Source organism: Pogona vitticeps, chromosome 3 (genome assembly GCF_051106095.1).
Source record: "Pogona vitticeps strain Pit_001003342236 chromosome 3, PviZW2.1, whole genome shotgun sequence".
Classification (NCBI taxonomy): Eukaryota; Metazoa; Chordata; class Lepidosauria; order Squamata; family Agamidae; genus Pogona; species Pogona vitticeps.
In genome coordinates this window covers 184749488-184764279 of record NC_135785.1, presented here as the reverse complement: position 1 = coordinate 184764279, position 14792 = coordinate 184749488, and the positions used below count along the sequence as shown (strand labels likewise).

The following is a 14792-nucleotide window of genomic DNA, read 5'->3' as shown; positions in this document are numbered from 1 at the left end:
CAGCATTCTTGAAAGGCTATGTTCATCCCAGGACAAACAAGCATGTCCTGATGCTTGCATGTGGAAACCCTCATGCTCATCTTTCAGATATTCAGCTAGACAGTGCTTCAGGAATCTATAAATGGCAGCCCTCACAATGCACCCCACGGCTTTGCATTTTCTCAGAGGAGTAAAGTTCTGGGGCAATCAGGTTCTGGGGGAGTGTGTGATCAATCATTTTGACAGGTGCTATGCTATCCTACCACTTCTCTGCCCTGTTCCACAGAGTCTGTTAGTAACTCTATCCTATTTTCTACAGCAACCAAGAAGGATTTTCCTCCCTGCCCCCCCCCAATTCCAGAACTTTTGCTGCATTATTGTCTCAAGGTGGTAAAAACTTTTAGAACACATTGACTTTGTAGCTTCCAGGTGACATACCATGAACCTTCCTCTTAACTCCGTAATGTCTTCTAACTTCCTGCAAATATCTAAATGGGAGTCTCTTTCTCTCTTAAGGAAAATATTAAATAAGTTAATGCCATTGTCTGTCACATAATGCAAGCAATTTTTACGTGTGAGCATCTTCCACTTATGTGTTCCTGGCACTTTGAAATGATAACCCTCATAAACTCTTAATAACTGCACTGGTTTCATTGACTAGCGGGCAGTTTAGATGGAAAAATAAAAGCACTCTTTCAACTTCTATGTATGTTACTGCGAAACTGTAATGAAATCTGCTACAAAAATCGCAATATTTGTTGGCTTCAAGTACAACAGAAGCAGATATTATGGTTTTGTTCTCTTTATTGTATTTTTCTTGCAACCAAGGAAATAAAACATATCTGTATATAGATATATATGTATATCTATCCTGTTGGCCATTAATGTCTCAACACTTATGATGTTGATGATGTTGTACCTTTTTTCTCCTCGATTAAATTTTGGTTGGAACAGGATTTGGTTATTTACAGTAGCATTCCCTTACATATTCAGGATTTTGTCCCAGGATTTCATTCCACCTGCTTAATCACATGTGCTATTCCTACATTTTGCCAAGTAGGGGCTAAATACTTACATTGTTTGATTTTAAAAAATTATCCTTAGCATTTATGTAGCACTTTAGAGTCTCCCATAATTATGAGAGACTAAAGTATGAGCCCTGTATTGGTGGGATCAGTATCTATAGTTTCACGTATCCATGTTTGCTGGAGCCCTATATATAACATACAAGGGCATCCACTTGTATGTTACATATAGGTTATATAAATCAATTATTGTCAAAATAATCTTTTTGGTAATCTTGGAAGTTAGGTTTAGAAAAAACTAACCCCATATTGCATACAGAGAATGGAAGCCAAATGACAATGGTCTGCTTGCAAGTGGAGTAAGAATCTCTTGGGGTCGGATATCTTCCAGATGTTTAGGCCTATGAGTTTCATCAAAGCCACCCCAACATAGTCAATGGTAAAGGCTTCTGGGAGCTTTAGTCCCCAACATCAGGAGAGCTGGTGGTTCCCTAGCCTTAGTTTAAAGTCATGGAAGAACTTACACCCACCAAAATATCCCAGGGAGCATGATCAGTAGTTCTGCTACCAGGGGGATTCTGGGAACTGTAGTCTCCCAAAAGGCGACCTTGTCAAGACAGATTTGTTCAGGAAGGTTTTGGTTCACAGGTCTACCTCTTAGCTGCCATCACCGATTTTCATTCCCTTTATTATATATATAGTTCCAGATTCTGAAAATTTGTCTGGGTTGAAAAATCATAGAGTTTTAATTTATTTATTATTGTTAGAACACTGCCAACTGCATTGGGTGTTGTGCAGAATTTAAAGTGTTGAGATTTTAATGGCTGTTGTTGCATTTTGTTCCTTACAGTACAGTTTGAAAAATAAAAGAAGACACATGTATTTCACTTTACAGTCATTCCTCATTTTTAAACACATTGAAAGCTCAATATGACATATTGTGACATTCATTAATGCATAATCTGAACAGGCATAGGAGGATATTTCATTACATTTAGAAAGTGCTGTGCTTTTATCTCATCCACAACCCAACCTGTAGTATGGCAAAATACACAAACTTGTAAACATAGACTCACATTTATTGAAAAGGTACCACTGTTCACATTCAAATATTATACATTTGAATATTATACAAATATTATACTGCTGATTTTGGGTGGGGGGGTCAAAACCCCAGTAAACACAACTCTTTCCACACCTTTCAGTAACACAAATTAATACTGTACTGAATACTCCAGAGATTCACATTACAATTAATCACTGCCTCCTCTCCTCTTTTTCCTCCAGTTCTTCTTTCTATGCAAAAATAAAGGTCTTGTACTTTCCAGCACATCCTTAATTATCTTATTCTGACCTAAGCTCCTCTGAGTTCAGTGGAGTTTACTCCTTATTTATTTAGTATGCTAGGAATTGCTGCCTTACTTTAAAGAAATATGCAAAATCATAAAGGTCTTTTTTTAAGGCATGGTTTCAAGTGGAACGTGGGGCCTAACATAATATTTTATTTCATCAGGAAACACAGTGAGTGTTTTATGACTTTAAAAACTGAGTAGGGATTTAGAATCTTATCCAAATGGAGGAAAAGCACATAAACCAACCTCTACCAATAGTCACCTTCTCAATGCCAAACTAGACATGGAGTTGGATTAACCTGTTTTTCCTCTGACAATGGGAATTCCCCAGATATAAATGTCTCAGCAATCAGCCTTGCAAACTGTCAATACAGTACTTACCTTCCAGTGAGTAATCACAAATAAAGATAATGAATGCAAAATACAGAGAGGAGGAGAACTGTGTGCTATGACAAACAGATGTCTTCCACAATGTGAGGGAGCACCTCTTCTAAGTTCATGCTTAACATGTTGTCTAGTTTGACCCTCTGTGTATATATGCTTACCTGATACACGAATACAAGGCTACTGCACTGTTCTGCCTTGTCCCCTAGGGTTCTTCATTCTGTGGAGGTGTTCCACAATGTCCTCTTATTTCATAAAGTAGATATGGACACATCCTTATTAGAGCAGCACTGGAAGAGGATGTTAAATGGAAAGATCCAGGAGACAAGGAGTAGGAGGACAGCATGGAAGGAGAACTTGCATCCCACTGAATCCTATGGCTGCTTTTGTGAAATGCAAAAGAGACTGTGGGCAACCTGCTGATTTCCAACAATGAGCAGAAACAGTGTTGTGTCCCCCAAATGATTGTGTTCTGCAATTTCTCCACAGTCCCCGACCCTGAGGCTAACATAAGACTGCACAACTTGGAACAGGTACTTTTTTATTCTAGAATTCCAGAATCCTCTAGCCAGCATGACCATATACTGGGGATTATGGGAATTGTAATGTGTCCAAGCTCTTCAAGGTTTTAGGGATTTGAATGTTTTCAATACTTGGCTCTAATCAATGGAAATTAATGCATGATCCTAACAAGAAAGTGCAAGTGTGAGCAGCCCTTCAACTCTGCACAGAACCTGTCTTGTATGCATGCTGTAATTTCACTCACTGGCCAATCACCAATCCTCCTTTCTGTGGGCATATGCACACGTGTTACTCAAATAAGACAAGAAACAGGCAGCGACAGAGAAGTAGCTGTGTCTTGTGACGGCTCCTAACATTGTGTGGTGCATCCTACACATTGCCCTCATGGCAGAAGTGGTTGCCATTGATAAAACTGAATGTGACCATAGATTGGTTAGTGCTCTTGAGGGATGCCATTCGTGTTGTGCTTCGGCTCGTGCTCTGGGACCGAATGAGATTCGGGGCTTTGCAGCATCTCAGTTGGTGATTAAACTGCTTCCGAAAACTTCTGCTGAGCAGGTAGAGGGCGAAAGGGTTGATGCAAGAGTTAGCAAATGCCAGAATCCGAGCACAGAGGGTGGTGATAAAGTGCAAGAGAGAAGTGTCCACCTCAGAGTAATGGTATGACCGGTATAAATAGATGATATGGTTAGGGAGCCAGCAGAAAGCAAAGATACAAACAAAAACCAGTACTGTCTTAGCTAACCGTTTTCGGGACTCCACCTGAAAAGAAGAAAAGAAATCAAATGTAAGCAATAATGAATATAAGGAGCTGACAAAGCAGATCTTATATTTTATTTCATAGTTTATAGTAAATGCAACCTGCTTCCACATATAGTCTTATTCCAGCACTGGTAGGTAGAAATTTGTAAAAATGTAATGTGGCTGGAAATAATGCTAGGAAAAGCAGAAGCCAGCAGGAATTAATACCAAATATGAGGTGGATTATCTATGAAGATTCTCAGTCATCCAGGTAAGGTTATCTGGAAGTTGAGTTATGGCAACTGGACTTCTTTCTTATTAGGTTGAAATGTTTTGCTCATCCAAGTGTATCTTCTTCAGTCTTAGGAAAGTTGGTAGGAGATCTCTGATATATCCTCCATGTTGGTTTCACTTCTCCCTGATCTGAATAGGCTTGTTAGATGGTCAAAGGATGGGGTGGTGAGTGAAAATCCCACTTCTGCAGTCCTTCACCTATTGTCATGGGTCTTTAACAGTTGTTAACAGTGGTCTTTCTGGTGTGTGTCTCCTACCAACTCTTCTCAAGGGTCTCCTACCAACTCTACTCAGACTGAAAAAGCTACTTGGATGAGTAGCAAAATGTTTCAACCTAATAAGAAAGAAGTCCAGTTGTCATGACTCAACTCCCAGATATGAGATGGATTGAGTCCATAAAGAAGATCATGGTCTTCAGTTTGCTGGAGCTGAGTAGGGCTGTTAGTGATGGTATCTTCTGGAGGCTACTTCTTCACAGAGTGGCCACACGTCAGATGCAACCTGACAGCCTAAACAACAAGAAAAATGAGGCAGGAAGGGAGGCCAGAGCCTACAAGCTTACTTTCTGGAAGTAATTGAAGTTCTAGTCCCAAGGCTCCCCAAAGCAGTTAGCTACCATTATACATAACCCTAAACCCGACCACACAATTGGACTGGAGCACGATTCCATCTCTAGATCATTCTTGACTGTCACATGGCTTCCCAGACCAGGCCTGGGCCAAGCTGCTTCTCCACTAATCTCCATCCTACTTTCCCCATCCACTAACTCCATTCTTTGCATCTCATTTTTCTGCCTGATTGCTTCTTTGTTGCAACCCTATTTCAGAAACAGATGTTGTTAAACAATAACAGTCTTCATCGCTCACCATGTGCCACACTGGCAAGAACAGATGGGAGTTGCAGTCCAGCACCATTTAAAAAAAAGCCACATGTTCCCTCTGCTCTGTGTAAATCCTCTTGTAGATGCATTCCTCCTTTCATTTCCCTCAAACTGAGATGCGATCAATTTTGCAGACTGCAGCTTAGTGCCAAGCAGAGATGGGAAATACTTCTCTTGTGATCTACAACTCCAAGGATTCCTTGGCCAATCATGGCCACTGGTCATGTTGGATGTTGTATTCGGGGAGATGTAGCCCCCAAAAGAAACATTTCCCATTTTTGGTGCTGGCAGAGTACAGAGGGACCCAGTGGAATATCACAGAATGTATGAATTCAATACTAAAAGTATTTAATACCAAAGTTATTTAAAAGGCATTTAACACTAAAGGTATTTAAAGGCATTTAATACTAAAGGTTTTAAATAAAAACCTTTGTATCTCTCTAAAACTGAAAGTAATGCAATAAAACAATCAATAGAAATTGCCTGTGATAGAGCCCTGCGAGGTACTATATGACCCTCACCTGATGTGACTAGGTTTCAGTACTATTTGCCCTGAGGGATGAGAAATCATATGTAATTTTTTATACTTGATATATTCAAAGGCTATTGTCAAGGGAGAAAGAAAGCGAAGAAGGATGCTTAATAAAATTTAGAGAAAGGACATAAATTGCTTTGAGAAATGTCCACACATTATGCAACGTGACACGTTTATTACACTCTTCTGACTTCTTTTGTAGTAAATCCACAGAGCAGTCAGCAACATACAGAGCAATCCTAAGTGTGGGGGAAGAGGGGAGTGATGGATCTCCTGCTTCCATAAGCCTCCCCTCTGCCCCGCCCTGCCACATCCCTATGCCAACCAGAGCACAAGGTAAAGGATGCTTTTTCACAGAGTTTCCTCACTCCTTTTGCTTCACCTGCCAGGCTGGCAGGAGTAATGGATCCTCTTCAGACGGGCTGCCAGAGGGATTATAGGAGGTTTTCTTTAATCACTCCAAAAGGGTATCTGCCCCTGCCTGCTGATACAGACTTCTCCCTGGAGCAGTTCAGTGAGCATACAGTAGCCTCTAGAGAAGGAGTGCTCCCGGCCAGTTGTCTTCATGGGCCCCACCATGGAAGCCTCCATTCCTTGCTTGCTCACCTTCTCATGAAGTGCCTACTCAAGTGTGTGTTCTGCCTGCCTCATTCATAGCTGGATTGTACACAGCTGCTCTTCAGTTTAACACAAGTGGCAGGCCGATCAGCCCATGGATTCCATCCGCAGTGTCCACCCATTGCAACAACAGATGGCTAGACTGCAGTGGTGGAAAATCCAAGGCCAGCCTTTAGCTGGCTGTGAGTAAATGAGGAACCCAGCACTTCCATCAAGTTACTAAGGAATCCTTAAAGAGGATGGAAAGCCTTAGAAGAGAGGAAGGAGGAACTGGAATTATGGGGAAGCTCTGCAGAATAAGCGAAGAGCTTGTTATCACTCAACCAAAACTCCGGTAGGAGTAGAATCTAGAAAGTTTTGTTTTAAAGAATCATTTATTCCTAGTACTCATTATAGCCCTTATAAAAATGATGCATTATTATTGCTCATTACATTATGAAAACCTTTGCTGCATTCATTAATTTTCTTTCATTAATTTTCATTAGGTTTTTTTTTTTTTTTTGAGAGGGGACCCTTATGACTGGCAAGAATGGTATAAAATGTGAAAAATTCATCTCGGAAACACTGAAAAATGCCCTTTGGCAGTAACTTTAAAAATTAACTGCAAAACAGTGCAGTACTTTTTATAGCAAGGAAAGAATGTTACTCCCACTCATTATTCATTGTTTTGAGATGTAACTTCGCTAAGTTTTCATTGAAAAAAGTAACTCACAAGCTCTAGAGAGGAGATGGAGAATCTTCTCCCCTCCTGGTCCTTCAGGAACAGTTAGATGAAGACAGAAATGTAATAAAGAACAGAATCCTTTGAAGCATAACAAGGCGGGAAAGGAGGAAGTAGAGGCTTGAGAGTTATTATCAGAACCTCTAAGCAGGGCAAGAAAAAGTAAAGGAGGTAGCTAGCGAGTGGCAAAAGGCAGCGGTCCATACGCTGCTGGAGAATTCTTATTGTCTTTTGCTAAAAAATACTGGGTTTTTTTTTGAAAATTTGCTCATTTTTTACATAGCAGAATAACATGAAGTCGATTGTGGCCCACTAGGTCTCTCATATCTGCTGCTCTGGATGCTGCTTATAGCTTTGCCACTAGAATAGTTGAGTACGGAGGGAAGCTGGTTCCCTCAAGGCCTGGAACACTTTGAGGCAGGAATGTCAAGCTGAACAACTCTCTCAGCCGGCACTGCTTAATTGTTTCACAATTGGTATAACAGTTGTGAAAGTTAAGCATCTCTTTGTTAAAAGAAGTTTTAAAATACACATATACAGTGATGTAGTGGAGCCAGGGCTCAAGGAGTTGAAGCGCCAGCATTTTCTGAATAGCAGGAGCTATGACATCCTCTGCCACCCACCTCAGACTCTCCTGTTCCCTCTGAGCTAAGCCATTATGTATCTTCATAGTATCTGGGAAAGAAATAGATCTTCAAGGGAAGTATATATTGTTGCAAGTTACTGTATTCCTTGTTTTAATACACCACATTTGAGGGTGGTTTGACCCTGAATTAGGAAACCAAGAGCCATTAGATATATAGAAGACCTGCTCTCCCCTTGTTGATATGGACTGATCCTATGGCCTGCATTTCTGGACTTTGATGGGAAGTACAGAAAGTGTCATGAAGAGTGCCTTTACTTCCAAATTTACCCACCACAGTGCTACATAGACATCATGCTAAACCTAGTATTCTTAAAGCCCTGTTCATCTAGTTTCCCATTCAAGATCAAACCACTCTCAAATATGGCGTGGTACAACAGGAACAAGGTCTATCACACATATCATTCACCATAATGGACTAGGAAACAATACAAGGAAATAGAGGAAGAGAGGAAGGATGCTTCAAAGTGAGACTTTCATAGCCCACTCACCCTCTATCATTTATGAATTTTTAAAATAAGAAATCCAGTCAGTGTCATCTTGTAGCTATCCCATGTTTTCTTGTTGTTTCCCCCTCTGTTTTGCCCCTTAATAGAAGAGACCCGTTCAGGAGGGAAACAAAGTGGTGCACTTTTTCTGACCTTCAGCACTCAGACCTATCCATGTGGAAGTACTCTAGCATGTGGCACCCCTTCCTCCAATCATGCTATTTCCAGTTGGGCATTTTTTTTTTAAACCAAATAAAACAAGACCTACCTGTTTTCTAACATGCACATTTCCTTCCACTGGTAGATTGTAAGCACTCCGTATCAGGTTCTTGGCAATGAAGTAATAGTATACCGAAATAACTGAGAGGGGTATTATATAAAAGATGAGAAAAGATGCCATCGATTGAATTTTCGGATGCAGCTTGTTCGTATGTGGGTAAGGCGTACAGGCAACAAATGTTTTATTAGTGCCTTTGTCATACATAGAGCGTAAGTCTGAAAATACAACCTCAGGAATGGCAAGCAGCATAGAAAAAATCCAGATCATGACGGCTTTCAAGCAAATCTTCAGCAGTGCATGGGAACCCTGGATGTCCATTGGTCTCACTATAGCTTTATACCTGAGGAAAAGAGAAATAATTGGATTACTGGCCATACAGATAAATTTATTAGAATGAACTCATTATTCATTAGAATGAACTCCTTTTTCTTTGCATGAAAAAGAGGTCTGGTCACACTCTTTTCCATCCTGTTTATTTCCTTCTTCCTTCAATGAATCTGAGGGCTCTGCTATGGACTATGTTAAATATGTAGCATGCACTTTACAAGCAGCATGCAATTTAATACCTGTCATTTTTTTTACACTGCAATAGAGACATATATTTCTTCTTTTGGTCTCTATAGAGCAGTGGTCCCCAACCTTGGGCCTCCAGATGTTCTTGGACTGCAACTCCCAGAAGCCTTCACCACCACCTCTAATGGCCAGGATTTCTGGGAGTTGAAGTCCAAGAACATCTGGAGGCCCAAGGTTGGGAACCACTGCTATAGAGGACTAAATTGGAATAAAAATTGCAGGAGGTTCTCTGTACTTATTAAGGCCACACATGCTTATTTGAATGTAAAAAAGAAAGGAAGAAAGCACCCATGAACTGCACCTCACATAGTCAATGTAGTGTACGAATTGGCCCTAAGAATGATCATAATTATAATTGTTTTTCCTGGTTGGTCCCCAGGGAACCCCCTCAATATGTCAGGTTAGGAACAAACTAATATTGAGATGAATGGCATAAAAGCAATTACTGTGAAAATTAAAAAAAAAAAAGTAAATAGCAGTTTCAGAAACACCCTGAGGACTGCAGATGTTTTAAGGGAAGGATGAGCAATGGTGGATTTCTAGATGTTTCTAGTCTATCATTCTCATGAACCATAACCAGTACAAATCAATGAGGGTCTATGGGATTGGCCATCAAAAATATCTTAGCATCACTGTTAGAGTCCTGGTTTAGAGCAAGGGTTTGACTCATTCCCATGCCATAGGCTCTATGGGAATTGCCCCTTCCCAGTAAGGGAACTCCATTGTTGCCAGTAGAGGCTGATGCAAAGAGCAGCTTTAGGAAATCGGGTTTTTGTCCCCATCGAAGGGGTAAGAATCTTGCAGTTCTGCTATCACACTGGGGATATACAATATGAAGAGAATGCTACATTTTGAAAAGTGTACTGAATTACAATTTCATACTTTAATACGCTTGGCTTTTGTCATGTAGAAGTGGCTTTAAAACTGGCTTGCAGAGTTGTTGATCTATTTTTAAACAATGAGGACTTTTCAGATTAGTTTTGAAATCACTATGTACAGTACCTGCTTTGAAAGAATGCTTTTATTTCTTTGTGTCTGTACATCACTAGCGGGGGATCCTCATGGGCTGAAAAGTGGTACATAAATACTTTAAAATACATTAATTGCTTGAAGGCAAGTAATGTCACTGTTATCTTAGGCCATGACTAATGTATGTATGTAAGAGCTCATCCTTCCTCTTCATTACGTTGCACCATCCATTTCCCTCCCAACTTAATGACTGATAGCATCATTCAAAAGGGCCAAGGATTGCTGCTGAAAAAGAGAGCACATATCATCACTTTGGTGTTGAAATGTATGAATTAAAACTGTTGTCACCTAGAAGAGATGTAGTTACTGACTTGCAGTGTCTATTATCACAAATGATTCAGAATAGCCATTTCATCAGGTGCACTGAAGCCACTCCGATCTAGTCACCTAGACAGGAAATAGGGGTTTGACAATGCTTAAGAGGAAAGCAAATCTGCACAATTTGTCTGAAGATCCTGTTTGTAATCCTGCCACAAAACATGTAAATTAATCTGGGCTATTCTGATGTGCCCTCGACCTTGGATAGGCCTCTATGGCCCTTCAGATGCTTTTGGCCTAGCCGGCTGACTTTACAGTGAAGAATTCTGGAAGCAGCACTCTAAAAACATCTGGAGGGCTAAAATTCTGCCCTAAGCAACTAATTTGTAATCTGTAGCCTACAATCCTCTATCAAACAGAGAAGGAAGAAGCCCCCTGAGGCAAGCTTTTGTGTTGCCTGTTTCCTTGTGATATTTAAAGGCTACAAAAAGATTTGCTGGCTGTCATTACCTTATATTCATCCACGTTTTTAGACTCTGAATATCTGTCTTTCTGCAATGGTCAGTGCTGGTGCAATTGTATAGGTATCTTGCTAAAAATAAGACTCATTAAGTTCAAAGGAGCTTGCTTCCAGGAAGCCACAAATAGAATTGCCAGATCAGTGATCAAATACTGCATTGCTATTTGAAAATTAAATAGAAATCTCTCTGTATGATTATGATGGCTAATGACACAGCTAAAAGTCTGTGATGCTGCATGAGAACATGGCTGAATCTATGCATAATGGGAGACATGGTATGCCACAACAGCCACTGCAGTGTCCAGTTCTTGGCTCCCTTCTAATGTGTGGTATGACTAATACTGTAGTATGGCCGGAGCTTGGAAATGTTATTTTTTTAAACTATAGCTGGCTAGGGATTCGGAGATATGTAGTCCAAAAAGTAACATTTCATTTATGATTATGATGCATTTTGTCATAAACAAAATGCTGGAAAAATACAGTATATCGTTCCAGTGATGGGGGCACTATTGTTTTAATTTTAAAAAAACTTTTAGTTATACTGTATTAGCTTTGATTGTTTGAGTTGCAGACTTTTTTAATTGTATGTTTTGTTGTATGCAGTATATTTATTTGCTCCCCACCAGTAGTAGCCAATGATGTGGACATGTGGACAGCATGAGGGGAACTACACCATAGAGACTGGAAATATTACTTTTTTGTTGTTTTATTCTATCTATCTATCTATCTATCTATCTATCTATCTATCTATCTATCTATCTATCTATCTATCTATCTATCTATCTATCTATCTATCTATCTATCTATCTATCTATCTATCTATCTATCTATCTATCTACCTACCTACCTACCTACCTACCTACCTACCTACCTACCTACCTACCTACCTACCTACCTACCTACCTACCTACCTACCTACCTACCTACCTACCTATCTATCTATCTATCTATCCAAATATTAAAGAATAATTAATAACATTATATTTAAAAATTTAGGTAAAAGAACTTTAAAAAAACAGATTTAAAGGCAACAAAATACAAACCTTATTTATTTATTTATTTATTTATTTATTTATTTATTCATTCATTCATTCATTCATTCATTCATTCATTCATTCCAATTGCTACACTGTTCCCATTAGTGCCAACACACAAAAACCATTCTGTTTATTGTCTCTTATACAGTCAGTCACTGAGGAAAGCCTGCCTGAAGAAAAATGTCTTCATCTGGGTGTGGAAAGACAGTAAAGATGGGGGGGGGGAGTTCCAGAGCCTGGGAACAGCAATGGAGAAGGTTCTCTTCCATATACTGTATCACCAAGCACACCTGTGAAGATGGTGGGACTGAGAGAAAGGCCACTTGTGATGATCATAACACCTGGGCAGGCTCATAAATTGAGATGCAATTTTAAGTTAACTCTGACCGAAGCCATTTAGAGCTTTATAGGTTAAAAACAGTACTTTGAATTGATTGTAGAAACAGATTGGCAGACAGTGGAGCAAATGTAAAACGGGGTGGGAATGATCCCTGTAACCAGTTAACAATCTGGCTGCAGCATTTTGAACCCCTTGAAGTTTCTGAGGCCTTTTTAATGCCATATAGATGAGCATGGCTGGAAAATCCTGCTTCACATGGCCTGTGGGTGTTCTCCATCTGGCCTTCAAGGTTCTTTTGCTGTTATCTCCAGCCAATGATGAAAAAGCTTCCCAACCTTCAGTTATAAGGAAAGAAAGTGGAGCTTCACATGGGATTACATTTTCCAGTAGAAACCCAATAGTTCTGTATAATCTATAGCTACAGCCTATGGTGGAGAAAGAACTGGGTTTTTTAAGGATTCAGTCTCCACTCCAGCTAGCAAACTGTGGAAAGTGGTGAGGCTGTTTGCTAGCTGGGCGTGCTGGCTGCTGCCACCCGACCATCAAGGAAGGAGGATGGTCCCATTTGGTACCTCTCAGCTCTTAGAGAGTGGGGTGCCCCCCCTGCCATCCCTGTTCAAGCGCATGGCATCTCACCAGACTGCCACCCTCACACATAAAGCAGCCTGTGCTTGTGTGAACAAAGTCTTTTGCCTAGCAATTATAGGGTTATGCTCCACCATACACCTGCTGCCTGAGGACAATTTCCTCTTTCTGCCCAAAGGTAGGACTAGCACTGGTGATGACCCTGAAAAGTCACGGGGTGATATTTCCCAGGTTGTTTTTCAGTTATCTTTACAGCCTGAAAATTTCACCTTTAGGGAATGGCACTACAAACCCCAGGCTTTATTAGCTAACTTCATTAGCTTGACAATGAAATGTAATGAAATGGGGGATGCAGCGTATAAAGAAATTCATAGCTGTGATATTTAACACCCGATTTAAGTCAAAGGCTGTGTATGACACTGGGATGCATTCATGTGAAACAGATCTCAACCCTTCTCTAGCCACAGACTCATTCCTGTTTTTTTTTTCTGGGAGACTGCAGTTTAAGCAGATATAAACAACATTTTTCAGTCAAATAAAGGTCAAAAGAAGGGTCAAGTACATGCTAAAATCACTCCCCTGATGAATCAATGGGACTTAAACTGCCCAACTGTGGCTTGATTATGGCCATTCTTCCTTAGTGCCAGAACTTTAATTTTAATTCAACAAGAAAACTACAGATACGTGCCCTCTCCACAGCATACCCCAAGAGCCCTAAAATAATGTATGAGTCTTAAAATAACTAATAGACATATTTATTAGGGGTTATTTATTTTTTTTAATAAAACAAAATCATTTTTAAAGAAAGTCACCTACAGTTAAAATATTACAAGAATGCCATGTCTGTGTCACAAACCTATTCTTCCCTTATATTGATTCAACAGCACAAATGAAAACAACAATCTTTCCAAAGGCCTAGTAACTGTCAGCAATATCTTTAAGCTACGTTTTCTGGCATTTTTTATCCTACTTTTTTTGCCTTTAGCCAGGTCCACCAATTAAAGGCTCCCCCGTCACCCAAATAACTCCTGGGAAACTGAATTTGGCCCTTGAGTTGCAAAAAGTCTCTTCACTTTTATTCTGCCCCCCCCCCGCCGCCAAATCTTTTTAGTAGCATTTTTGTACTTTATCTCAACTATGTTTCTCAGTATGAGGCTCTGCTTGACAGTTCATATGAGCTAATACAGGGGAGATTCTGAGGAAGTCTGGAAACGTACAGACCATTTGTATACACTGGCCAGGTATTCAGGGTTATGATTGTATTAATGTGTAAATTATAAGACAGACAGCACACTCCAATGGGCTAAAATTAACTGTCAGATGATTAATCAATAAAACCTTTAATGACTTGACATTTTTAACCATAAACATACGTACGGATGTAAACACAGGCAGATTGATTTGGCAGAACTGCCTTTGATGAAAGAGGAAGCTCCTCCAGATCTATTCCATGTTTGTTATTGTTCCATCAATTTACAAGCCCTTGTTTTTTTAATCACATCACAAAAGTAGTGGTTACATCCAAATAATTATCTTATGTTCCAAAGGGGCAGGGAAAATTTTCCTGTCATCTATAATTGCAGTATTAGGGACAAAATACTGCAATTATGCAGTACTTGTGCTTTCAACACAGAGGATATTTCATTACGTCATTATGTCTGCACAAACGTGATTCTGGATCTTCTCTATCTCTCTCAGTGACATTTATTGGAGAGATCCTGTTAGAGGTATGCATTCAACTGTTCTTTTCCAAAATGTGCCATTATTCAATTGTTCATTATACATGATTGATCCTCCACCCCACAGGTAAAAGTATAGAGGAAAAACAATGCATTAAAAAGCAACCCATTGGTAGTAGCAAATTTATTACAGAATTGTTTTAAAAAAACACAACTGTTTATTCATTAATCCCTATGGATTCTTTGGCATTTGTTCCCTAGGAAAAGAACTTTGTTTTCCATCAAGGTAGCCCAACATACACCTTGAAA

At 39.8% G+C, this 14792-nt stretch overlaps 1 protein-coding gene across 1 annotated transcript in view; it reads right to left on the bottom strand.

The window, feature by feature from the left end:
• Positions 1–765: 765 nt before the first annotated feature.
• The window catches only part of GRPR (gastrin releasing peptide receptor), a 29863-nt gene continuing 15836 nt past the window's right edge, over positions 766–14792 (bottom strand). Inside the window, exons 2-3 of the mRNA XM_020786761.3 lie at positions 8451–8802; positions 766–4024 (exon numbers count right to left, since the gene is read on the bottom strand). Of these exons, the coding sequence (XP_020642420.2) occupies positions 3632–4024; positions 8451–8802 (745 nt within the window). The 3' untranslated portion in view covers positions 766–3631. The remainder of the gene's footprint in view (positions 4025–8450; positions 8803–14792) is intronic.